At 33.6% G+C, this 27,833-nt stretch overlaps 1 protein-coding gene and 1 long non-coding RNA gene across 4 annotated transcripts; both read left to right on the top strand.

Moving 5' to 3' along the window:
* Positions 1-4,343: 4,343 nt before the first annotated feature.
* Positions 4,344-6,688, top strand: LOC145032461 (uncharacterized). The gene is made up of 3 exons (XR_013677139.1): positions 4,344-5,114; positions 5,526-5,593; positions 6,486-6,688. It is a non-coding gene; the product is annotated as an uncharacterized LOC145032461 (long non-coding RNA).
* Positions 6,689-22,243: 15,555 nt separating this feature from the next.
* Positions 22,244-24,428, top strand: LOC145032462 (transcription factor bHLH130-like). 3 transcript variants are annotated; one of them, XM_078981273.1, is made up of 7 exons: positions 22,244-22,377; positions 22,476-23,032; positions 23,117-23,442; positions 23,542-23,718; positions 23,815-23,880; positions 23,962-24,030; positions 24,138-24,428. In XM_078981273.1, the coding sequence occupies exons 2-7, from the start codon at positions 22,519-22,521 to the stop codon at positions 24,189-24,191; spliced, it is 1,206 nt and encodes a 401-aa protein (XP_078837399.1). In that variant the 5' UTR covers positions 22,244-22,377; positions 22,476-22,518; the 3' UTR covers positions 24,192-24,428. The 3 variants fall into 3 exon arrangements, with proteins under 3 accessions (XP_078837399.1, XP_078837400.1, XP_078837401.1); XM_078981274.1 differs by having other exon boundaries at positions 22,488-23,032; XM_078981275.1 differs by having other exon boundaries at positions 22,244-23,032; positions 23,545-23,718.
* Positions 24,429-27,833: the final 3,405 nt, after the last annotated feature.

Below are 27,833 nucleotides of genomic sequence, written 5' to 3' on the forward strand. Positions count from 1 at the left end.
ACTGTAAAGTTCTGGAAAAAAAATGGTTTGCGCGTGCCTAGATTTTCGGAGTTACATTCGTGTCTAGACACAAGTTTTATGACTTTATTTACACAGCCCCTGCATACATGTAGCTGTTGGAGTAAAATCATACATTGAAACCTGTAAAACCACTGCACATCTATGTTTATAAACTACAAAGAGTTTGCTCCTTTCCTGTGTGAGACTCATTCCTACAACCACTTTATTTCCAAAATACTTATATTTGAGCATCGATATGTCATTCACATATATTCTGTTTTGGATACACTATATATCGTCTGGAAGCTCTCACGGAGGAGAACACAAATCGATTATTAATTAATTATATATCTAACCGGGGATGAGAATTTGGCTCAAAAACCCGAACCGAACCAAATTAGTCTCAAATAAGCAATTTGATTCGGGTATCTATATTATGTTTATTCGGTTCGGGCTAACCAAATAAAAGCTTATTCGGTTCTAAATACCCGACCCGAGTCGTCCCTTTTCTCTGATTGACAGAAATCAAAATCATGATTCACATTTCTGTCCTCTTCGTTCGTCACAAGAAAAGAAAAAAAACTACGCTCATCCTTGTCGTTTTAAAATCGATCAATCTTCTTAACTATTGTCAAACTCAAAATCACTTCTGTTGACCATTCCTCTTGTTTCAGACTTTCAAAAATCGATTCTACCTATTACCTATAAGGAGTCACTATCTTCTAGTTTGTCTAGTCATGGAAATTTTGGTTCCAACTCAAGTAAGCAATTAATTTCCATTATGTTAATCTACTATGTAAATGTTATGTTTTCAATATATTATTGTGTTATGTTAGTTTTTGAATGTTTTATGTTGATGTATAAAGGTACATTGTTATTCTATTATTTGGGTTATATAATTCTAATACGGTTTATTCGGGTTTTTTTATTATATTCGGTCTTTAATCATCTTGTACATATTATGCGGGTTATTCGAGTAATAACCTAACCAAACTGATTAATATCCGAACCGAACCGAACTCATATTGATTAATCGGTATGGTTTCGGTTCATGCAATTACCCTTATTTATTTTTTGGATTCTTCGAGTTTGAGTCAGGTCGGTCTGATTCCAACCCGATTAACATCATTATATCTAACATATACATATAATTAAATGTGTTCAATATCAGGAAAAACATAGTTTTTACTAAAATTTCCAATAGCAGCTACCAAATTAACGTTATTAGGCTCATCGTCGAATAAGATGAATCGTCTGCAATAGTTTCTATTACTATTTCTAGGATGTTTAAATTCATTTTCTATTACTACTTTTAGGATTTTTAATTTCATTTTGTTGAAGAATGTTATAATTGAATTGATTTGATGTTTGATGATATTATATATATGTAAAATTAAATTAAAAAAAAAAATTTATGCTCTTTGACCAAGAAATGCATTTTAGACGGGTTATACAACCCACCTGATTCTTCAATCATGGTACCAACGAAACTAACGGCAGAGTGGTCTGACCGACGGTCCGTCAGCCCAATTCTCCCAACCCTTTGCCATTCCGTGAACCCTTAAGAATGAAAGCTACAATACGAAACATGAGAGTGTTTTATAACTTCAAATAACAAAATGTAATACTTCAAAAGAGCACGTAGAATCAAATTACCTCTAAATAAACAAGATATAACTAGAGATTTTGGTACCAACATTTTGCTCATCATTAATTCGTTATGAAGAGTTTGTTATTATCTTGGTATGCCCATATTCAAACCAATCCCGAGCATTAATTGAAATTTTGAAATCCTCAAAACGGTCCAAATAGATCCAATCTGCGTCACAGAACTAGGCTTGGCCCGAAAAAGCCTAACCCAATGCAATTTTGTCATGGGTCTGATCTCTTTTCTAAACCTTTTTTTTTTATTTCTTTTTATAAAAATTATAAAAACTATAATTTATAATTTTCTGTTTGAATAAAAAATTAATTTTACCTTTTCATCGTTAAATACAGAAAAAAGGTTTACGAAATTAAATTTCTTCTAGAAGAATAGTTTCATAAAATGCCTTTTGGCACTCACTCTCTATCATGTTCACTATCACTGATAATAGATATACTAGGTATTATCCCCTAAATCTTACATTTTTCATATGATCTCCTCGTATAGATAAACTAAAAAATTGAACAGGGTTCTTTTTGTATTACTTTGCCCTCTTTTATATATATATATATATATATATATATATATATATATATATATATATATATATATATATATATATATATATATATATATATATATATATTGATATTGCTAGTTTCCTACTTTCTAAATAGAATAGATTTTTGATTCAATTTAGAAATAATGAATTACCTCCTTGGTTGCAACCCCTGTTAAAAACTAAAAAAAGGCCTACGAACACGAACGGGAAGGATGAAAGCGAGTTGGTATGCTAATTCCTCATCCGCAAATCAGCCTTTCCCGTGGGTTATTTTCTCAACGAATAAGTAATTCTAGGAATGAAATCTTTAAAGAACAATATTCTTCGTGTAATATCGTAGTTATGTGGGGGATTATTGAAAATATAGGGATCATGACCATTTTGGACTTGAAAATGAAATATAGTTCCGACTCTAATTTGTAAATTGCTATTGGGGCCATTTATTATATACGATAGCTTTTGTTTTGAACAAGTGATTTAAATAGATGTGAGAAGGTTTTGGACTTGTACACATAGAAATACTATGGAAGTTTCATAAATAAGCGTTTTTTTTTTTTTTTTTGTTAATATCCCATTTGTTTTTGTAATGATTTACATGACAAATAGATAATAAAATAATAAAAACATTCATACATTGAGTTATGGGCATTTGGAACTTTTTATAAAGTTTTTTGTATATTTAAATAAATAAAAACAAATTTTCAAACAGTTGAAATTAGATAAAGCAATACCTAAAGTGATCACCACTAAAAAGTTGATTGTCAATTTCGATTGTATAATTAGAGAACCAAACAAGTCAATAAAAATGCCTACAAACAACTTACGAGTCATGGATCAACGATGGACTAGGTCTAAAATATCAACTACAAAGTTATTATGGGATCGAAGCCTATAACAAATACGTTGTTGGAAAACATAATTCCACTTGTTTTATTTTTGATATCTAACCCATTGATTACACCAAATTTATTTTATAGTTTATTGATTTTTCAATGACCCAAACGGCCGAAAATGGCCACCAAAAGTTTGTTTACATGATCTTGACCATAAAATATACATAATTTGATTATTTATCTTTTGGTATTCAATCTGTTTTACTAATGGATTTTTTCGATGAGTTCCAAAAACAATATGGTGTTTGTTTGTACTTGATGTAGTCAATTTTGAAATAGCAAAGTGGCTGTGATGGGCTCTTAATTGTGATGTGATGATGGTGTTATATATATATATATATATATATATATATATATATATATATATATATATATATATATATATATATATATATATATATATATATATATATATATATATATATATATATATATATATATATACCTAATAAAAGAGTAGCATATTTATCACGTGTCAATCAATTAGAGCTTCAAATTAATTATTTACCATTTGTCATTCTAAGGTTTTTCCTCATTAATTAAATCTCTATTCTAATTCTAATTCTAATAAAAGAATAATTTTAATCTCCTTTTGATATATCTCATCATATTAGACCTCCTAATTAATACATATATTTTTTTTGCCATGTGTCATCTTATTAAACCTATTAATTAATGCATGTCACTTGTCCATCTATTAATTATCTATTTCAAATTTTAAATTTTTTATTTTAATTACAATAAATTAATAACAATGGAATAAACATTAAAATAAAATTAATACAAATAATAAGGTGATATAATTCTACATATTTATTTAAATTAACGATTATAATTGGTTAATAATTTTGTGTTCTAACTATTAAAGTTTAATTAATTTTGTAGCCGTGGATTCACGGGTTATAAACTAGCGCGCGCACACACAAACACACACACACACACACACACATATATATATATATATATATATATATATATATATATATATAGAGAGAGAGAGAGAGAGAGAGAGAGAAAGAGAGAGAGGAATGATTTTTTGAAAACTTATAGTTTCATGAGATCTCGTAAATTAAAGGATGACCGTTAGATTAAAAAAATTTAATGACTTAGATTAAAAGTGGCATATTTATAATTATAACTTAATTTAATGGTAATTTAGGTTTTTCTCAATACATCTTATGGGTAAGTTTGGTATAAAAAAAATATTATTCCAAAATATTAATAAAATTCAAATTACCAATTTGTAGAAAATCCCCAAATTACTTTCTCTGTTTCTCTACCACTCTTTCTTCTCTAGCGTATGATCCTCAATTCTCTTATGTCTGTAATGATCGCCTCCCTCAACGACGAACAAATCCAATGTCCTTAATCTTCAGACCATCGATGTCGAATCCACCAACCAAGAGATTGACGCCTTCATCTGTAGATTGTTGAAGCCATGAAGTCGTTCGGTGGTGGATCGATGGAGTATTCATCGTCATGTCAGACAGAAAAACATCTTCATTGAAACTGAAGCCATGTCCAGAAGCTTCAATCTGCTATTAAACCCATTTTCTTACTGGAGCTCGCGCACGATAACCCATATCTCATCCTACAAAGGCACAATACCCTAAAGTCGCGCCTCCATCGATCGATCTGATGGCCAGAGCCGGAGACATATTTTGTTTCTCATGACGGCAACAACAAAAATTACGGCAATGGAGATATCGTCGATGGCGGAGGAAATAGGGCTATTTGGATTAAGGAAGAAGCTGAAGAAGGCAGAGGAAGAAGCGGTGGATATTATGAAAGAAGGAATTGAGTCAGCAGAGAAAGGAGTCGAAGCAGCAGAGAGACAGATCGAGGCGGTGAAGATGGAGATTGAGATGGAGGTCCGTTTCGGAGGTGGTTTGATGCAGGCGGGAGTGGTTGCCGGTGCGGAGGTTGTTGGGATCACTACGTCGGTGGTCAATGGAATATTAGGACGTGAAAGTTAATTTTGAAATTCCGATAGATTACTATCACATATTCACAGGTAATCATTAATCAAACTTTGATTTCTGATTGTTGTTTATTAATCAATTGTTTGAATTGCATTATATATTTGTTGATCGTGTTTGTTTCTTAAAGTAGTTTGGTGATGAATAGATGATCAAATCATCAACAAAATTTGTTTTCATTTTTCTTTTAAGGAATTTACGATTATGTAAAGTTTTCGATTTCTATATTCAATGGTTGATATAAACTTTTATTAATTCATAGTCCATTCTTCCTAGAATCACAGAGTTGGTATTATTATTTATAAGTTTGTATCTATATATTGGTTATGTTTTTGTAATGATCTCAAGATTTAATAATAATTGCTTAATAGATTGTATAATTCAAGTCTTTCTGATAAGTATCATATACAAACTCTTGAAAAATCACTGGAAGATACTTTTTGCAGGCAAAACAATAACGAAGTAACCAATGCATATGGGGGAAGATCCAACTGTAGATTCACGGATATCCAAAGTAAGTTCACCTAATTACAAAACTTTTGTCTTCTAAGAGAGATGGAGAACTCTTCAATTACTTGTTAGGTAGTATTCGACTATAATTGTGTAGTGATCACTTGTAAATCGCAAGTGAATCACATATAAATTACATATGATTCACATGTAGATCACAAGTTAATCACATAAAAATTACATGTAAATAACATGTGATTCACGTGTAATTCAAATATTATTCACTTGTGATTCACATGTAAATCACAAGTGAATCACATATGAATTACATGTGATTCACATGTAAATCACAAGTGAATCGCATATGAATTGCATGTGATTCACATGTAAATAACATGTAATCACAAGTGAATCACATATGAATTACATGTGATTCACATGTAAATAACATGTGATTCACATGTAAATAACATGTAATTCACATATGATTCACTTGTGATTCACATGTAAATCATAAGTGAATTACATATGAATTACATGTGATTCAAAAGTGAATCACATATGAATTATATGTGATTTACATGTAAATCACATATTAATCCATGTAATTTACATTTAAATCTCAAATGAATCACATATCAATTACATGTGATTCACATGTAGATCACAAGTGAACAATATATGAAATACATCCTATTCACATGTAAATCACATATGAATTACGTCTATATGCACACATGCATTTTGTGTGAGTGCTCTTAGTTAATTATTTTTTATAATTTTCTTGTGAATTTCACATTTGAATCTTAAAAGATAGAATCACATGTGAATATCACATGTGAATATCACATGTGAATTTTACATGATATAATAAAATATGAATCTTACATGATATATACATGTGTTTATTTGTGAGTGTTCCCGCATTAATCAATTTTTTTGTAATATTCTTGTAGATTTTGAAGAATTTGTGAAAAATACTGAAGAGTTGAAAAGTGATAAATTGAATAAAATATAGAAAGTTTGATCAGGAAGAAATGATAACACTGTGAATCATTGTAACATTTTGCATTTTTTATTTTTAATTTTGTATCGAATAAAATATTTATATTCTTATGTTTATAGATTGATTAATAAAAATAAGATTTTTAATGATTTACTGACGAATATTATATAGTATAAGAAATATGCATATATGCATTTAAAAAAATATGCATATATGCACCTAGAATATTGATTTTTTTTTTGTTAAAAAAATTAGAGGTTTTTTTTTAATATTCTATTGTTTTTTTAATTTACTTTTTAAAAAATACAAAAAAAATGCAGTATTTTCGAAAATAATTGGAGTTTTTTTTAAATAAAATGCAATTTTTTAAAAAATTGCAGTTTTTTTTTAATTCAATTTTTTTTGAAAAAAAAGTTTTTTTTTAATTGCAGTATATTTGAAAAAATTACAGTTTTTATTTTAATTTTTTTAAAATCATATTTTCTGAAAAAAAAAAATAATAAATCTGAAATTTGATTTATTATGTTAATTTTTAGAACTTTTTATTAATATTTCTAATAACAAAAAAATAAATATTAAATATAATCACTAAAATGACGATCATGCCATTAATGAATTAATTTTGATCTACCGCTCCATATTTAGTTTTTAGATTCTCGGAAAATAATGAATTCTCAACGGATCTCACTCCTAATATATATATATATATATATATATATATATATATATATATATATATATATATATATATATATATATATATATAAAGAGAGAGAGAGAGAGAGAGAGAGAGAGAGAGAGAGAGAGATTCTTTTGAAAACCAAAAGATTTGTGAGAACTTACGAACTCATAATTAATTCATCATTTTCCAAATACCAAAACACCAACATTATCCAAATGGTGCTTCTAAATCATATCTAGGCTAAAAAAAAAAGATTTGACAAGTTTTTTTTTTGTATGACTAATGAGCACAATCAGTAGTTGTAAGGATTGTTGATGAGCATAATCAACAATCCATATGACTGTTGATGAGCACCATCAACAATCATATAGACTATTGATTGCTCATCAGCAATCCATATAGTTGCTGATTGTGTAAATATGCAGTCCATATGACTGCTGATTGTGCTCATTAGCAGTTCATATGACTGTTGATCGTGCATACATGCAAATTTCGAAAAGATTGGTGTTTTGGTGTTGAAAAATGATGAGTTGATTATGAGTTCACAAGTTCTCACAAATCTTTTGGTTCACATAATAACTCATCCCTATATATATATATATATATATATATATATATATATATATATATATATATATATATATATATATATATATGAAAACATGATTAAACAGAAAATCATAATAGAAGGTTGTATTTCCTTAATGCTCTAGATTCCCTAGCTATGATCGACTTCTGTAACTTTGAAGCTTCAAAATGGATACTTGGCCTTCAAAAATTGACAGTAGCTTCCAACCAAAGTTCTCATTTTGGAAGAGAATGACTTCTATTTATAGTTTCCAGAAAACCGATCACCACGACGTGGTAAGTCCACCACGACGTGCTCTTCGTGTTTATCACGTATTCAACAAGTTTTCTAGATCCATCGGGATAATCCAAAACTTCACGTCGTGGGTATGTCACCACGACGTGGTGAGTTTTTTTTTTCTTCATTTTTTTGTCTTGATCCAAATTCCTAGCTTCCAGCTTCCAACTTCCTTTTCACTTCAAGCTTGTCTTTTACCCTTACAACACAATATAAAACCGATTAAGTACCTTTTGTTCTATAAATAGCATAAAAGTAAGTAGAATACTTAAGATATGATGTAAAATTATATGTATAGATATGTACATATTAAAATACCCCACATTTATTTTTTGCTTGCCCCTAAGCAAATTGATTTTTATCTTACCAATATTGCATAAAACAATTCATTTCAGACCTAGCCATTATCCCAAGACCGTAATGCATGTATTTTTGTCTGTGGTTCCTAAAAACTTCACATTCTTAAATACTCACAATCCTTATGAACCTTCAGTCTTTAGCTTATACGAAATTCATTTTTACAATCCTCCGAATCCAAACCCATAAATATTTCTTAACTTCAAGGTATTTTTGGTTAAACTACCATTCATACATAAATTCTAGAAAGAATTACAACTTTGATACTATAATGGACCTCTTTGGAATTCATCTCTTCCTTGATATTTGCTTGATATTTGCCTTTCAATTTCTTTGAATTTACCATTTTCTTGTTTGCTTTTTGGTATCTTCAACTTTTTGGATTTCTTCAGAATTTTGATTTTTTGATTTCATACTTTGACGGCTCCAAAATTCTTTCAACTTTTTGGTAATTTCTCTCTTTTTTTATATACCTCACTTTTTTCACGCAAGTCCTACATGCTTAAGTAATGAGCTTAACTTCAATATTTATTAGTAAGAGGCATTAGTCTAAGTGAAATGACTACATAAACTCTCATGGATGGATTTCAGGTACACACTGCAAAACTTATTACATCATATAAACTACCATATTATCTTTCATATCTCATGGTTTTTCATTAATAATGGGAAGCCACAAATACACTATAACATATGTTGGCTCGGGTAAACATTTGGGCTCTTAAAGGATCATCCGACACAATACTAGCAAAAAATTTAATTAGCTAGAGTTTCCTAAATTAAACTATTATTTCAAGTTTATATGAATGCATATTTGTAAAACTAGCAATGCAAATCTTGAAAAATCAAATGCTTTTTCCTAATGAAATAAACCCCCAACCCCACACTTATTTGATGCAATGCCCTCATTACATGCTATGCAAGACATAAAAGTAAAAAGGGAGAATATGAACAGACTTCCCTGGGATAGAAGTTTCAATGTGAATCGTGTTGCTTGTGTGTAGGATCGCTCGCTCATAAGTGTGAAAAATGAAGTGGTTGACCATTATGGAACTTGACTTAACACTTGGGCATTTATACTTCATAATGTATAGGAAAAAGACGTAAAAATCGGATTCGAGAAACCACCACCTCATGGTAGTAGGGACCATGTCATGTTAAGAGGTGGCAAAAAAATGTTTTCTGTAAGCAACACCACGTCGTGGTAAGGATTACCACATCGTGGTGGGAGTAAAAATGCAAATATTAGTGCATTCTTCAGCAAATTTCTTCAACAATTTGGTCAACAATAAATATGTGCACTTCTGGAAACATGACTCAACACTTGGTTAATCAAAATAATGCTTGAAATGCTCAAGTCTCGCCCCTCTCGCCGCTTTTCTAACATTTATCCTAAACTCATCAAATTCTCACAAAAAAATGCTTCTCTCTCAAACTCAAACTTTCAGGAAATCTAGAGACAAGAAACATGATAAAAACAAGGAAACAAATAAAATAAAATGTAACATCCCGAGATTTTCACAGGTATTTCTGAATCCTCCCTTTTGTCACTTGTAGTCCTTGAGGTTGGAAGTGTAGAGCCAAGATAAGTCTAAGGTCCAAGGTTGCAACCTTGGACCAGGAAGGAGTATGCTGAGCGTACATAAGAGTATGCTAAGCGTATTAAGGTGCACTTTAGTATGCAGGGCGTACACTTGTGTACGCTGGGCGTACTTACGTCAGAAGGAAAACCCTAATATCTAGGGTTGGGGGCTATATAAACATCCTTATGGCTCATTTTCTCTCATCATTCCCAATTTCCATATTCCAGAAATGTCCTAAACCCTAGTTTTATGTGTGAGTGTGAGTTGGTGTGTCTTTTGAGCTCTTGAAGGTGAATTCATTACATCAAATAGTTAGAGAAGGAACAAGCTTGTAGATTTGAAGTTTCCTTGTGCTATAGGAGCTCCAGAAGGTAAAAAGCTTCAAACTTTATGCTTATATGAAATAGATCTTGCTATACTAGCTTTATGGAACCAATTCTTGTCCCAAAAGTCCCAAGTTGGTGCATAATGTGATTTGGACGAAATAAATTGTCCTTCTAGACTCTTGAAGAGGTTTTGAGTGGTAAAAATGAGGTCCCAATGGCTTAAGATGTCCCATGCACGGAGTATGAAGGTCTTAATGGATTAAGACCAGCTATTAAGAGCTTTATGGACGTCCAAAGTGTTAAAGTTCATGAATTTATGAGTCCTAGGCAGATTTGGTCACTAGATCTGAAGTTTAGGCTTAAGTGCTTAAGCCATCAAGCAATTATTAGGGTTTAAGCAAAACCCCGCGTAAATCCAGTACGCCCAGCGTACTAAGTCAACCACCTTGATAGTGGTCAACATCAGGAAGAGTACACAATGTACCAGAGTACACCCCACGTATATCCTTTGTTGGGCTTTTGTCAAAATGGGCTTCGGGATTGGGCCATCTTTAGACTAGTTGGACTTGGGCCTTGATGGGTTTTCTGAATAAGGGTGTTATAGGCCAGTTTTGAATATGGATCTTAGAATAAGGCCCAAATAGGGAGTTGGGCCCAATGGGGTAAATTGGGCCAATAATGGGCCTTGCTTGTGGACTTTCAAGATAATGGTTTTGGCATTGGGCCTTGGCCCAATAAAGAGAAAGGACATGATGGATTGTATGGATGCTTAGTCAAGACTGATATCTCGTGTATTGACTTGATGTTTATTATGTGATAGTTTGGGATTCCCGGTGAGACAGCGATCAGAGGTTTTCAGTACTTTCAGCACTACTTGCGAGGTGAGTTATCCTCACTACATCAACAGGGTATAAGGCACCAATATCGACCCTTATCGGATTTGGATGCAGGTTTATTTCATGATATGCTTATTGATTTACATCTCAGTAGTTAGGATGGTGATATGCTATGTTAGTGACCGGTTAGGTCTATATCTTGGTAATAGGATGTTACTGTGATTAGTGATCGGTTAGATCAATTTGACAATTATATATGCTCCCGATGATATGTATGATATGTATGTGCACATGTTTGTTGATTGGGGGTTGGGTTGAGGCGGTCCTGGTTTGTGTTGAAGGCCAACATACCCAAGGCGGTCCGGATAAACTGAAGGTCCTGCAAAGGGGTTCAGTTAGGCCGAAGGCCCAACGAGCGGTCCTGATATGTTATAGACCCTGCGAGGCGGTCCACACGTGCCAAAGGCTCGGAGAGCGGTCCAAATAGGTTGAAGGCCTGCGAGGCGATCCAATCAGGCTGAAGGCTCATATGCATATTGTTTGCTTATATGTTATATGGTATGGTTATATATGTATAGCGTTGGTATTTTGGGGGTAACTCACTAAGCCTTCGAGCTTACATTTATCGATTATTGTTTCAGGTACTTCGGATGATCGCGCGAAGGCGAAGGCATGATCGTACACTTCCTCGATTTTATGTTTATAATTTTTGGCAACTCTGATAGGATACTATTTTGAAAAAAAAATTGTAATAACTTAATAATTTTTAAATGTTTTAAAAAGTTCAAAATTGCGATGATTTTTATGGATGTTACATAAAAAACATCCAAATCCCAAGTTACCAATATTCAAGCAAATAAACCAAAATAAACATAAATTGTCTTTAATCCACTTCAATCAAAAAGGATAAATCACTCCTCCACATTATGTCCTCCACTTCCACTACTGCTAGCACCACCTTGTTGCTCCGCCCATAGCTCGTCCCATGAAAGGATATAAGGATATGAACCGGAAATTCACTGGGACGTTGCAAGCTCATGTCTTGCATCAAGATATATAAGTGTAAGTCGATGTAATTGACACCCCCGCCCAAATTATCGTGATACCTCCGAAGAGCAACGTTGTATAGATTCATTGGAAGCTCATCTTCAGTTGGAATCACGGGTGGCTCATCATCATCTGCATCACAAGTTTGTTGCTTCACCCACCTCCCGGGTTGGTTTCTTGGGTAATCATTGGTAATGGAATAATTACCAAACCCATTGTCCATGACAATATTAGCATGCTTTGATAGGAGTGGAGAAAAATATTGGCCAAGCTCTATTGTCAACATCGCAACTTCACGTCTTTGGAGGATCCCAAATGATCGTGCCAACCGGGTAATTAACATTCCACCATAAAGAGGAGACCCACGACGACCATTTCATGCCCGAACCGCCAAAAATTCAGCCACAAGATACAAAATGTCAATAAGTACATCAGGAGTGAGGAGGCTTCATAAAAAGAAAATGTCCAACCCCAAGACCTTGTCCCCCTCCTGTATTTGGTTGATAGCGTTGGTGATCAAACGGTGAAGAAGACGATGTATAGGAGACCGAATTTCACTTTCTTGCACGATCTAGTATTGGTATACCTCATTCACTATATTCGGCCACTATTGGTTGTCCTTGAACCCCTCAGTTAACTGGACACAACGAGCAATGAAATCAACATAAGATTCGGTATGCGCTTCAGACAGAAGATAAATCTCCATCCGCCTTACAAAATCAGCCAGGCTAAGTTTTCGCCTTTCACCCCCCCCCCCCCCCCCCCCAAAAAAAATGTGATGCTCTTTGGCTCATGAATACTATTTTTCTTCAGAAGGTAACTGTTGCCAAAATCTCCACAACAATCTCCTTGTATATCGGCTCCTAAATATGAAATAGTCTCTTCCAAGCCATGCATATAAACCGCCCTTGGATGCCATCAAAAGATTGTACTAGAAATGGTTCAATGGGCTCCATGTCTAAAACAATGAAATATGCAGGAAAAACAAACTTGTCAACTTTAACTAATAGATTTTCACAAATCCCTCTTGGAAAGGTCATCCTTTTGTTTGCTAAGTGGATGACCATGTAGACCGGTCTTGATTACGGGAGATAAAGTTTCTTGAAGAATGAATAAAGCATCAAATTAACATATGCTTCCGAGTCGGTTAGAGCGTGGCTAGTAGCTAGATTTATGAATTGGAAAGGTAGTGCTAAGATTCTCGGATCACCTATATTCTTTGGTAGCATATTCAACATTGTAGTCGATCATGTTTCATTTAGTACCACCTTCGATATTCCCTCCATCTTCTTTCGATTTGATAGGAGATCTTTTAGAAACTTTGCATACTTTGGCATTTGAGTCAGGGATTAAAGGAACGAAATATTGATTTCAAGGGACTTGATGTGATCTAAGAACTTCTGGTAGTATTCAACATTATTCTCTTGTCTTGCTCTACTAGGAAAGGGCAACGGTGGGCGGTATGGTTGAATGAGATCAACACTTTTCTTGTCGGGTACCTGTCACGTCGTGGTGTTAGTACCACGTCATGGAAACTATTCAAAATTCTTTTGTTGACTTGCTTCTCGAGCTTCCTGCTCATCATCTGGGTTATTTCTATTAATGGAATTTTCCCACTTCTAGTTGTAATGGCTTGGATGTGAGCTCCTTTCGAGTTTTGTTCGGTGTTTCCTGGAAGTATACCCGATAATCTTTCATTGAATTGCTTGGATAATTGCCCAATTTGTTGCTCAATATTCTTTATTGCAACTTTTTGATTTCTAAATTCTGCTTTAGCGTCTTCGTGTTTCTTTTTCGATACGGCAGCAAAACAAGCAAGCATTGTCTCGAAATCGGGTTTTTTTTCAATAGTTGGTTCCTCTTTTTGGTACAGGCCTCATCCTTTTTGCTCATACTTATCTTCTTTGGCTTTATTGTACTCATCATAAGGTAACCACTTTTTCTTGGGCTTTCTCCAGTCTCATCATAACGATCACCGCTCGAGTGGCAAGCTTGAACATTTCGGTTTCCATTCTCATCAAGATCGCATTCTCTAGTTAAATGCGGTCCGTTATAGTTTTACACCCCACTCGTATAACATGGATTGTTTGATCCATTTTATTCATCCTACTATCCATGTAATGCAACATTACTAAGACTACCGACATGTCCTTCTATAACCCCCGTAGATTCGGGCTAGTCAATTTAGAGATAATAGGGGTCGAAAAAAACTTTTCAACAAAAAACTATTTAGAATAAATAATCTTAACCAATTTGTAGGATCTGTCTCAAGGGTTCAGTACATATAAAGAACGCTGAAATCCGAGTTATAACGAATAAGTTATGGTCCGTCGAAGTTTTACGGCAAAACTGGCACGGCACCGGGAGACGTAAATAGTGAATTTTTGATAAAGGAATTTTTAGCCCTAGTGATATAAACAAAATTTGTAGTATACGTTAAACCGAGAACATACAAAAAAAAGAAAGCCCAAATCTGACATCGTATGAGGAAGTTATGAATTTTCTAAGATTTGACATGATAGTGCACGGCCCGAAACTCGAATTTTAGTTCGAGCGGTTTTTGGACTATGCAACCTAAATAAGAGTTGAATATCTCATTAATAGGAACTCAACGATAAAAAAGACAGACTAAAACGGAGTTCGTATGTAGAAGCTATCAATTTTACGCGGGCATTTAGCAGTATATAATCTTCTCCTACTGTTAAATTTAATATCGGTCGAGAATTAGCTGACGGAGTCTAAATGAAAGTTGTAGATCTTGTTTTTCCTACACGTGGATATAAAGAACTTCGAAAACGGAGCTCGTATGCGAAAGTTACGGGGTTTAGAAGTCGGCAAGGTGCTGATGCAAAAGGGGTAACGTGGTACAATGTAGGTCACACACGTTTTGCCACCAGAAAGCTGACAAGTGGAACTAAATCGGTGAGTCAGTGACCTAACTTGGCGAGTCCATCAGGATTTAACCCTATAAATAGAAGTGTCGGGTCATGTCATTTCCTCACACCTTCAAACCCTTCTTTCTCTCTCTGGAACCTCTCTCTCTCTCTCTCTCTCTCTCTCTCTCTCTCTCTCTCTAAGCCTCCTTGCCCCCCCCCCCCCCAAAAGCCTAGGTTAACTCCCTAGCATGAGGCGGAAGCCCCGGAGCGCCTGACAGCTCCGAAAAGAAGAGCCCTTGGCTCAGAAACTCTGCTCCGATAGAGCCCGGTTTTTGAGAAAACCCACTGTAAGTGAGCTATGTCTACCCTATCTTTAGTATAGCTTATGTTTCAATATAGTAATGTTATTAGGACCTTATAAGGAGTATTTGGGCTATTATTATGGGTTATATAAGTATTGTTTAATGCTTATATAATAGTAATAATATCTAGACTATCAATTAGTCTCATCATATGTTAGACTAAACTCTAGTGGTTATGATACTAGGTTTCATCAAGGGATAATTGTTTCAAGAGTTACGAAGTGCTGTCCGAGTATCGACTCACCACCTTACCGGGTGAGTGCATAGTTACTTTCATCTTACACATAAATATGAAGTATTTTATATAAATTACGTGCTATGTGTGCATACTATTTGAATACTTGTTGTCTATGCTGGATGAATGACTTTATACATGCTTCAAATGAATTAAATTGTATATGTATTTTATATCTACAAATATGTTGGGTATGACATGGGTAGATGAATAATGAGAGATAAAAAAAATGATGTGAGTAAACATTGGCAGCTATAGACTTAGTGCCTAATAAATAACATCGACATCTATGGACTTAGTGCCTATTGGACAAACACTTGTAGCTATGGACTCAGTACCTATTATGTAAACACGGGTGGCTATGGACTTAGTACCTGTTAGGTGTTGGTAGTTATGGACTTAGTACTTGGTAGCTATGGACTTAGTGCCTATTAAATAAACATTGGTAGTTATGGACTTAGTACCTACACTGGTAGCTATGGATTTAGTACCTAATGAATGAACTTTAGCAGCTATGGATTTAGTGCATTGGTAGCTATGGAATTAGTGCATGTCTTATAAACCCTGGAAGCAAGGGACTTGTTAATGAACGAATGCAGGATAGATGACTCTTAGGGTAGACCCTTAAGAGTAAGGAAGATAATTAGGATAGGTAATTGGGATGATTGTTTGATGTTTAAACATAATACTTATATTATTGTTGGTTGAAAACCCTATGTACTCACCAGGTTTCCCAACCTAACTCACTCAATTTATTTATATCACAGGTGTTGACATGAAGTCACATTACACTAGGAGATTAAGGAGATCAAATCACTAGATAATAAATGTAAGTTCTGTTTATTCTTATGTTTCCGTATTGACGATGACATCCCAAATGCTTTAAAATGAATAAAAATATTTTTCTTCGGAAATGCCTTGATAACGTATTTATCATGTTTTATTGGGAACAAATTTCGCAGCATTTTTATTAAAAGAGGTACTCTGACTTTTATAAAGCATAAACAAAATCGGTCTTTTCTGGCCGTGAAAATGGGGATGTCACAGTTGGCATCAGAGCATTAGTTTAAGCGAACTAGAAATAATGATTTATTTCTAGACTTAAACTTAGAATGCTAAGTGATGATTGTGAGGAGTGTGTCCAATATATTTTAGGTAGTACACCTGAATAGACACAAGCACTAGCTTAATTAGGAAAGATGCCTAAAATGCTTTTATGTGCTAAATGATTTGTGATGCTTTATGTTATTGTTTGATCGGATCTATGGTCTATTGCCGACCGGATCTGGAAATTTTATGTGTTCAGATTTCTAAACGTTTAATTACGGTGTTAGAACTGACATGTAACTTTTCGGAGTAATACGGAGGAATACGTGTCTAAATCTGTAACGCCCCGATTTTCAGGCATTGTCTAAATATGAGTTATTAGGTTAACCCCTACTCGATGAGTCGGTTGATCTACTCATCGAGTAGCAGTGGGAAGGATCGCGGGTTAAGTGACCTACTTGACGAGTCCATATTGGGACTCGGCGAGTAGGAGCTGGCAGCTGAAACCCTAAATCCCGGGGTTGTGTACCTTATTTAAGGGAACACAAACCTCATTTAGCCTCTTTGAAGTGTCTTATCAAACCCTAATACGTGTGTGTGTGTGCATTGTGTGTTTGAAGCCTTGAAATGGGATTTTGGTGAAAATAGCTTGGGAAGCAAGTGGTTTGAAGCAAGAAGCTTGGGGGAAATCCGGATCTACTCCATTTGTCATCTCTAGGGAAGGTATCAAGTTGTTATCCTCCTTCTATTTCGTTCTAGACCTCCTTGGTTATAGATTAGGGTTCTTGGTTGGGTTATAAAGTCATTTTCGAGAGTACAAGCCAAGATCTGAAGTTGTAACTTCAGATCTGAACTCTCTGAGGATTAAAGGACCATAAAGTTATTAATTTTGGCAAGTTTGAGCCCCTCCCTATGTGTAAAACCCCATTTCAAGCGTAGTTTGGACTTTTGAGACATTAGAGCCTTACATGCACGTAAAGTTTGCAACTTTACATGATAAGCAGGCCTAAGGAGGTTGGATCTACAATTTGGGGCCTTGCCGTGGCTTAAAAGTTGTCTACATGATAAAATGACTGAATGGACTCGGCGAGTCACACGAAGATGGTCGTGAACTCAACAAGTTGGAAGAACAACTCGGCGAGTTCGATGAAGATTGCCATAAGACTCGACGAGTTGAAGAACAACTCGGAAAGTCGGATGAGTTTTAACCAGGACACGTTTGCATGTATGTCCGTCGAGTTCAATGAGGGAACTCGACGGGTGGCCTTAAGGGTTGATCGAGATTTGAAGGAACTCGACGAGTCACCCTGATGACTCGGCGAGTTGGAATGTGCTTCAGAGAACTCGGCGAGTACCCAAGGGTACTCGACGAGTTAAGGTCAACATGGACTGTTGACCTTGATTGGGGACTTTGGCTATGACCAGGGGTTGACTAGTGGGTTATGGAGCACCTTATAAGGTGAAGGACTTATGAGCATGTCATATTATGGTAATAGGTGGTGGAGTCTTTGACAAGTGATCGAAGAGCTTTGATTATTTTACCGAGCTGACATCTACAAGGTGAGTTATCCTCACTATACTAAGGGGTCTAAGGCACCAAGGCCGACCCATTGGATTTGATATCCTTGTAGTTATTGATATGATAAGTTGAGTTAGTAATGTATGCCAGTTGATATGCTAGTCTGGTAGATCTGTAGGACTGCCTGTGATACTGATTGATTACCTGTATGTGCATTTATCTGTTACATGTCGACATGTTATGTGGGGTGGGTTGAGGTTGTACTGCTCCGTGCGGTAGCAAACAAACCCGAGAGTATTCCAGATATGAGATGAGGGCCTGATAGGCATTCGAGACTCATACTGAGGACCCGAGAGCATTCTAGATACGAGCTGAGGGCCCGGTAGGCATTCCAGACTCATACTGAGGACTCGGGAGCATTCCAGATACGAACTGAGGGCCCGGTAGGCATTCCAAACTCGTACTGAGGGCTCAATGGCATTCCAGATACGAGCTGAGGGCCTGACAGGCATTCCAGACTCGTACTGAGGGCCCAGGGGGTAATCCAGCTTGTAAAGTTGTGGGCCCAGTGCATGTTGTTCTATTTTATTGAGATGATATGCTGATGTTGATATTGCTATGTGGACTGTATGTGTATCGGTATTGTGGGGGTAATTCACTAAGCTTTCGGGCTTACAGTTTAAGTTTATTGTTCCAGGTACATCAGAGGATCGCGACAAGGCAAATGTGTGATCATACTGCTCCTCCTATTATATTTATGTTTCTGGGAAAAACTCTGATAACCAATATTTTCAAAACAAAGTTGTAATGTTTTGATGAACTTGATATGTATAAAAAGTTTAAATTGGTTTGAATTTTTTGGGTGTTACAAAATCATCCTCTATATATATATATATATATATATATATATATATATATATATATATTATCGTCTCGATACACCGAACGTCTGCTTTGGTGTGCAGAACATCATGGTGAAGACTCGTAGTGAATTAAGTGAATGGATGAAATGAGAAGGCTTACATTACTGAATGATACATATCGGAAGATATCGTAAGAGTGATATCATGCTTTAGAATGTGTCTAATAAATAATACGTCTAGTACAGGAGAAATACATGTTCGATTAGCAGAAAGAAAGATTTTTGGTATAATCCATGAAGTTATCCCATCGTCTAACGTTTCCATCACCAACCGAGTGAAGCAGAATTTATGATTGAATATATGCATGGAAGACGTCCTAGAAGAGTCTAGGGAAAATTATACGATTGTTTGGACACATTTGTATAATTAGTTTTTTTGTTTGATAAAAATAAACTTAAATATTGAAAAAACTAACAAAATGAAGTGAGTTTTTTTCGAAAAAAAATTGTTTTTTATATATCAATATGGATCTCTATAGAAAGAGGACGAAAAATCGAGAACAACGGTATATTCAGTTTTTATTTTTTTTTATTATTTTTTTATTTTTTATAATGTGGATTAAAAAAATTTTAAATGAAAAAAAGATATGAGTTTTTTGGTAAGAGGTGAATTTTTTGATATAATGCGGTATGTGTGGGTCAAATATGAAATTATACATCTATTTCTTTGGCCATCGATCATTATGATTTACGACGCTTACGATTGGTTATTTGGTTCCTTATTAATTATGGTTTTGTATTGAACCTCACTATATATATATATATATATATATATATATATATATATATATATATATATATATATATATATATATATATATATATATATATATATATAAAACGAAAAAGTAATTAGTATGTCAATTTCATATATAAAAGACTACTTACCTACCTAAACTCGCAAATAGGCCTATAACACAAAACGTATTTAGTTTTTCTAATACAATACCTCACGAATTTATTAATTTTCATGAGGGTTGAATTATTTTTTTACGAATTAAAGTTAGATTAATCGGTAAACTGATTGGTATTTATAGTGAAAGGTGTAGGATCAAAACAACCTAACCATTTTTTTTATCACACAAATAAAAGGAAAAATTTTGCAAGAAAATTTTAAGGGAAATATTCCAACTCGCACTAACCTAATATATAAATATTTATCATTAAATTTTAGCAGCAACTTTCCAATAAAAAAAAAACAATTAAATTTATTTTTACTTTCATTTCCAAATTATAAAATGTTTCCAAATGGGATTTGAATCAAGTGATGATAGTTTGGGATTGTTTATTATTTGTAAAAGTGTTTATTTGTTTATCTAATGTTAAAATAGAGTTTAAGAAAAAAATCTAGTATCAAAACGAAATAAATTGATAAGTTATTTGTAGTATTTTGACAAACTTTTATTTTATATTGTATTAAGAAAACAAATTATCAAAAACTATTTAAATAAATGAATTTAAATATATATTTACTAATTCATGATTTTTGAACAGTAAACTATTTTTTATGGTATAATTTCTGAAAATCATGCTTTACTTAGCTATTTAGGTTGTCATGAAATAATAAAGGAGGAAGGGGGAGTGGACCCATGATATATAATTCCAAAAGTTTTTTTTTTTTTTTTTTTTTTTTTCTCTTGTGAACAACTAATGAATAACTATGGTTCTTTTAGCGTTCATATTAAGAGTGGCGATGAATTTTAACATGTAGTGACCTCAAATCATTTTTATGACCACCTAAATATGTTTCAAAAAACATGTCCACCTTAAAAAAAAGTTAGGAAGCGGTGGTGATCTTGACATTTATTTATTTAAAAGTAGGTCAAAATGGCCTCTCCCCTTTTCTATCTCTTATCTCCTTCACTTAGCCGGTTGGCGAGACACAATTTATATTTTGTCTTGACAAGCACAACTCCCTCTTGACTCATAAATAGGGCTGGCAATTCTCGACACGACACACGACACGATCCGCGACACGACACGAAATAAATAGGCTTTGGTTGAGTTTTTCAACCCGCCAACCCGCCAACCCACTAACCCGCTAACCCATTTATTAAACGGGTCATATATGAGTTTCTTAAAAAATAAACGGGTTGACCCGCCAACCCGTTTATATTCTTGATAAAAAAAATATTTTATTTTTAAATGTATTTATGTATCAAGTATTAATATTTAATAAGTATTACAAAAATATACCATTTATTCATAGACCATTTGACTGTTTTGACATTATGACTCGTGGTGAATGGTCTAATGTCATAAGTCGTAACCTATAAGGCTAAGTTTGTAACATGTTTCTATGAATGTTTTTAATTTTCATTTGGATGTTTAAGATTTAAATATGTAAAATTCGGAACCATGAACCCAAATCTGACTCACGAACCCGCCAACTTGTGAACCCGTTTAAATAAATGGGTTGGTGGGTCATATATGGGTTTATGTTCCAAACCTACCAACCCGTGACCCGCCAACCCGTGATCTATATATTTAAATGGGTTGTGTTTGGGTTGACATATTTTGACACGCCAACCCGTCAACCCGCGACACGCCAACCCGAACACGATACGATTGTCAGGCCTACTCATAAGTTAAATTTATTTTTTGTGTTTAGATTAAATAGTTGGTTAGACGATGAAAATACATACTATAAGTTATAGAAAAATAAATATAAACTATTTTAAATAATTTCTTGATAAACTAATTATAAATAAATTTTTAATGAATTATTTTAAATGACTTAAAGATAAATTAATTTATTAAAAAAAAAAAGTAGATCTTCAGCCGCTCCGAACATTATCCCCAATAATTTTCACATGAAGTGGCGTTAAGGTAAATTAATGGAACAAAAGAATGGGAAAGCAGCTTTTGGCCTATTGGCTGCAAGCCTGCAACGCACTCACACCAACAAAACCGGAAAAGGGAAAATCTACAAATGGCTGCCTTCTTTCTTCTTCCTCCAACTTTCACTTCCACTTCCACCACCGTCTTCCATTCCTCTGCCTCCCATCACCAACATAGTTTACAGTTTTCATCAATTTCTTCAAATGTTAATTAATTGAATTTCAATTTCAGTTCAGCTTTCATCGTCCTCTGAAGCTAATCTTCTCCATATACGTAGATTTTTTTATACAGATTTGTATTGTAATCGACAGCGAAGCTTTGAGTTTACTTCATGGTGAAATCTTGTAAGTTTCTTTTGAAGAGTTGGTGTCAAGTTTGGTTTTCTTGTTGAGAAGCTACTTTAATTTTGAGTGTGTGCATGTTTTATAAGAAATAGTTTTAGTTTCTATCGTAGATTGTAGTTGGAAGCAACCTCTAGGGTTCTAATGGATTCGGATCTTCATAATCAACGGCAACAACTGCAACAGAAATTGCAGCAGCAGCAGCAGCAGGGGCAACAAACTATAAACTCTGGTTTGACGCGATACAGATCAGCACCGAGTTCGTATTTCTCGAATTTGATAACCAGTGGCATGTATGAAGATGAAGACGTTGACCCATTCTTCAACCCTCGGTCTTCAAGCCCCGAAACGGAACGCATTTTATCGAGATTCATCTCCGGGGATGGTGATAATTCAAGCTCTCATCAGACTATAGGTCAAATTCGGGGAAACGACCCCCCATTTATGGATCCTATGAAGCAGGAACGAGCGAATTTTACCTATCAGTCTCAACAGCAACAGATGATGTACCAAAACCACCAGCAAGCCGATCATAATCATAACTCGGTTGTTTCTGGTTCTAGCTCGTCACCGTTAGTGGCCATGAATCCTCCAACGAACCTTCTTCGTCAGAGTAGTTCACCAGCTGGATTCTTCGAACACGTTAATATGGACAATGGTACTTCAATTCCTATAAAATTAATTTTCCTAATCTTTTCAGTTTTCCCACACTGCAATTATAACTGATCACAATTCTTTTCAGGTTACTCCACGATGAGATCCATGGATAAATTTCAAACTGATGATGGCAGTGTACCAGATTTATCAAAGGGGTTTGAAAATCGAATGGCTTTCTCATCAGTTTCACATTCATCTTCTAGACCACTTTCTCTTATCCCTGAAAACGAAGGCAAAACCATGGGAATGAGTGGTGCTGGTGCACACAACAATGGAGGTTTTGGTCAAACTCATCCAAGAGCTAGTGGTTATGGCTTCCATGGTGGGTCTTGGGATGAACCAACAATGTTAACCGATGAATTCATGAAAGAGCTTGGAGAAAGCGATCAAATAAGTTCAACAGAAAATCAGGTAAATTAAAATATCGTGACATGTGACATGACATGACATGTCATCTTGCGAAAATTGGTTTAGAATAACTTTATCCTGACAGTAAATCATCTTTTTCAGCAGAATGATGAAAGGAGAATCCATGCTTCCAGTGTTTTGAGTCATCAACTGAGTTTACCAACGAGTTCCTCTGAGTTATCTGTCATGGAAAAATTACTGCAGTTCCAAGACAATGTGCCTTTAAGGAGCAGAGCTAAAAGGGGTTGTGCCACCCATCCAAGAAGCATAGCCGAAAGGGTAAATAAACATTCTTACCTACTCATCATTTGGAACTATACACTTTTACCTTATGATGAAGATAATAAAAACAGTCATTGTTGTACTTATGTGTAGGTAAGGCGAACACGAATAAGTGAAAGAATGAGAAAGCTACAAGAGCTTGTTCCTAATATGGATAAGGTAACGTCATTTTTCATTCTATCACTTTATTAATTATATCCCAAGATTAATCAGTTTGTACGTTGTATTTAATCTTTGCAGCAAACAAACACAGCAGACATGTTGGATTTGGCAGTGGATTACATCAAAGAACTTCAAAAACAAGTTGAGGTATAAATAATACTACCCTTTAACTTTAAGTCACTAATTAATCTGTCTCCTTCGTAATCCTGTAATTATAATCTCACTTATTTTGTGTTACTTTTTTAACATTTCAGAAGCTTTCAGATCATCATGCGAAGTGCACGTGTCCAAATAAGCAGGAAATCTAACGCAAGTCTTAAGCATATAGGTAGATCTCGCTTCTGTATATAAACGAAAGGAGAAGAAGGTGAAACTCGTTGTAGTTATTTTAGTAATGACATAGAACAGATTAAGAATAAGAAAACTCCATTTGTTGTGTAACACTCAACATTAACCCAATTGTGCAGTCAATTTAAAGTGCATGTAACCGAGGTTGTAATTATTATTAAGATCGAAATGCAACCAAACCCTAGTATAGAACTATAGATGCGTAATGTATTGTATCCCTTATATTTCTTCTATGCTTCCTTTTATTGTTCCATATAAAAACCAAGCAATTAAATATCTTTTTTTTTTTATTTAGTAAATAAGTCATACATCTTAGTCAAATGGTCTTGTACTTTTGTTGTTAAATGTATTTAACAGTACATGACATAATAGAACAGAACATGATAGCGTATTTAACAGTATATGACATAACAGAATATGACAGGATGTGAAACTGTCATCGGATGATGGAACAAGACAGGACAAATTAGACTGTGTCATCTCAGATGCATGTACCAAGATATTGTGAGCTTTGGTTAAGTTAAATTGGTAATAGTTGTAATGAGACTAGGTAGTTTTGTTGGTTTGTCGTGTTAGGAGAAAGTTAGAATTGTGTATGGTTTAGGTTGCCTGTCCTTGAAGGAAAGTTGAAAGGGAGGGTACAAGTTGAGACTTATTAGCAATAAGCCGTGACTTCCACTGCACTCGTTTTCGAAGGTGGTGACACATCATGATGGTTGATGGAGATGAGATAAGAACCCCTTTATGTGTAGTGGTTTCTCAGCCACACGTATCGTTGCCAATAAGTCACGAGGCCTCATGGTGCTCATTTAGATGAGTGGAAGCATGTAAATGTAATATTATTTTATTACAAATGTAAACAAATTATAGGATATATAGAATTTGAGGACATCGACATTAGGGATTTGTCTTGTCTTTCTAATTAAGTTTTAACATATTATAACTTGATAAAAAGTTTATAAAAATACCACACCTAGGTATAAAACATTAAATACTTTTAGAATATGTTGTTAAAAAATAATATTAGCAAATAGTTGAGTACTTTATAAACTAATTATGGTCAGAAAAATGAAAAATAAAATCCGATTGACTTGCCTAAAAACTAGAATTACTTTTAAAGAAACATAAGCTTTACAAAAACAACTTACTAGTATTTTTTTATTACATCTTATGTCATCTCCAGTGGAGGTTGTAGGGATGAGATAGAGTTGTACGATTTTTGTATGTACTGGAGGATAATGAAGAGGATTGGTGTGGATTTGGGGGTTGTAAGCATGATGCATTTTTATGGGTGTTTTTTTTATTATTTTGTGATATATTTGTATAAAACATTTTTAATGGGGGTTGTACAAGAGATGTATATGGATAAGTTGGAATGATATAAAAGATGTATGTTTTGAAAAATAATAATAGTCTTGTTGACTTAAATTAACAGAAACCTAATTTGGAAAATATAAAAAAAATAGTTAAATGCATCATCTCAATTGCCTATGTGGAAAATTAACTACAGAACATTAATATTATTTTATAAGTGCTACGGTTTGAACCATAAATCTTTATATGTGTAATTACACTTAGCAACTATTATGATCTTATCACGAGGAAATTGGATAAATATAAACGTTAACCATTATATATTCTTAAATTTGTTAAATATTTTGGTAACTAATATTATAGCAGTTGCAATTACAACTGACCCAATAAATCAATAAGGGAGATGATAAATCCACGGCTTTTTTGATAATCCACTTACTTTTAAACTTAGTTGACAAATATGCCCACATCTATATTTAGAATGCAATTTAATTTTCACTTTAAGCACAAGCTGATAGTATTTAATTTTTGCTTTTAATATTTTGTTTACACATCATTTTAATACTTCACTTTTACGATGTTTTAATTTTTTTTTTTCTCCACAAAAATTTTAACGATGCAAATATACTTAATTTTTTGTCATCCCCTCATTATGATAATTGTATTTTTTTTTTTCCTGTGATGAGAATAAGGTTTTGGATTTGTTGGATTACATGCATATGTTTAGTCATTGTTTTACATGTTCTCAGCAACATTTGTTAGCGACTCTTTCAATGATATTGCAAGTATAACTCTATAAACATTATTTTATTTATGTTGTTGTATGTTGTTTTGTGCTTATAGTTTAATCATTCTTTTGTTATTATTTCTTACAAGTTGATTGCATGGAAGATGAGCCATAAACATTCTCAATTGACTAGTTGTTCATGTATAAGTTATTTATATTTAACCGAAAACCAAACCAATTAAACTGAAAACGATCAAACCAAACTTTATTCGGATCAGTTTCGACTGATATTTTGGAAGTCAAAAAACCGAGAAATCCGAGCCGAACAGTTATGCCTTCATCATCTATAATAGGGTGTAATTTAACTTTTTATATTAGTCATATGTCTAATTATTAGTAAATCATTATCCCAAACATGCACGACACACGCGACTTCTTCCTCCTTCGGCAGCAACCATCTTCATTGAACATGTTTGGCGTTATAATATTCAGCCGTCAAAGAGTAAGTGATCATCCATTCTTTTTTCTTGTGTATGTTTCCAGTTTTGCATTTGATCTCTTCACAACATTTGATTCTTTGTGTACGGTTCCCTATTAATTATAAATATCAAACTTAACAGTGACGAGTATGATTATGTCAATTCCAAATACCAAAACAAATATAATAGTTCCTTGATTTTGATTAGGGATGTTATCCATTCAGTTTAATTGGTTATCAATTTGTTCGGTTCCGTTTGATTGAGTTTTTTTTTTACTTCCAAATTATTAACCAAAACCCGCTTGAATAAAGTTTGGTTCAATCGTTTTCGGTTTAATTGGTTTGGTTTTTAGTTAAATCTGAATAACAAACATATGAACAACTAGTCAATTGAGAATGTTTATGGTTCATCCTTTGTCTCACAAACAAAAAACCTACGTGTCATAATCAGGGAGGACAAAAATTAAGTACTAATGAATAGATGATAAAATTAAGTGAAAAAAAAAACATAGTGAAAATGAAGTATCAAAAACGATTCGCGAACAAAAAAATTAAAAGCGAAAATTAACTACTAATAATGAACAACGTGCCTAAAATAAAAACTAAATTGCATTCTAAATATAAATAAAGGCATAATTGTCAACTAAGTTTAAAAATCAGTGGATTATCAAAACCTCCAAGACATGAAATAATTGTCAACTAAGTGAAAATGATGTCGTGGATTTATCATCTCCCAATCCATAAAATTAGATATATAACTAATTATTAAAACCTCCAAGACATGAAATAATCAACCTCTAACAAACTAATTCTTAAAGTTACACACACACACACACACACATATATATATATATATATATATATATATATATATATATATAATTTGAATTAATTACTGTTTTCTAAAAAAAATACAAAATAATCAAATTACGAAAGTTAAAAATATATATAAACAAGTATTTTGTCATCGTGTGCATTGCAACGAAAAAATCATTTACAAAGTGAATCCTAAAAATATAAAATAAAGTTTTGAACCAAACAATTATGTATGGAGTAGAAATACAAAATCAAGTTTGAAAGTGT

Source organism: Lactuca saligna, chromosome 2 (assembly GCF_052625555.1).
Source record: "Lactuca saligna cultivar CGN05327 chromosome 2, ASM5262555v1, whole genome shotgun sequence".
NCBI classification, from domain to species: domain Eukaryota; kingdom Viridiplantae; phylum Streptophyta; class Magnoliopsida; order Asterales; family Asteraceae; genus Lactuca; species Lactuca saligna.

Coding starts and splice junctions, on each gene's coding strand:
- LOC145032462 (XM_078981273.1), top strand. CDS start 22,519: ATGGATTCGGATCTTCATAATCAACGGCAACAACTGCAACAGAAATTG. Junction 23,719..23,814: donor CAAGAAGCATAGCCGAAAGG/GTAAATAAACAT, acceptor ACTTATGTGTAG/GTAAGGCGAACACGAATAAG. Junction 23,881..23,961: donor TTGTTCCTAATATGGATAAG/GTAACGTCATTT, acceptor TAATCTTTGCAG/CAAACAAACACAGCAGACAT.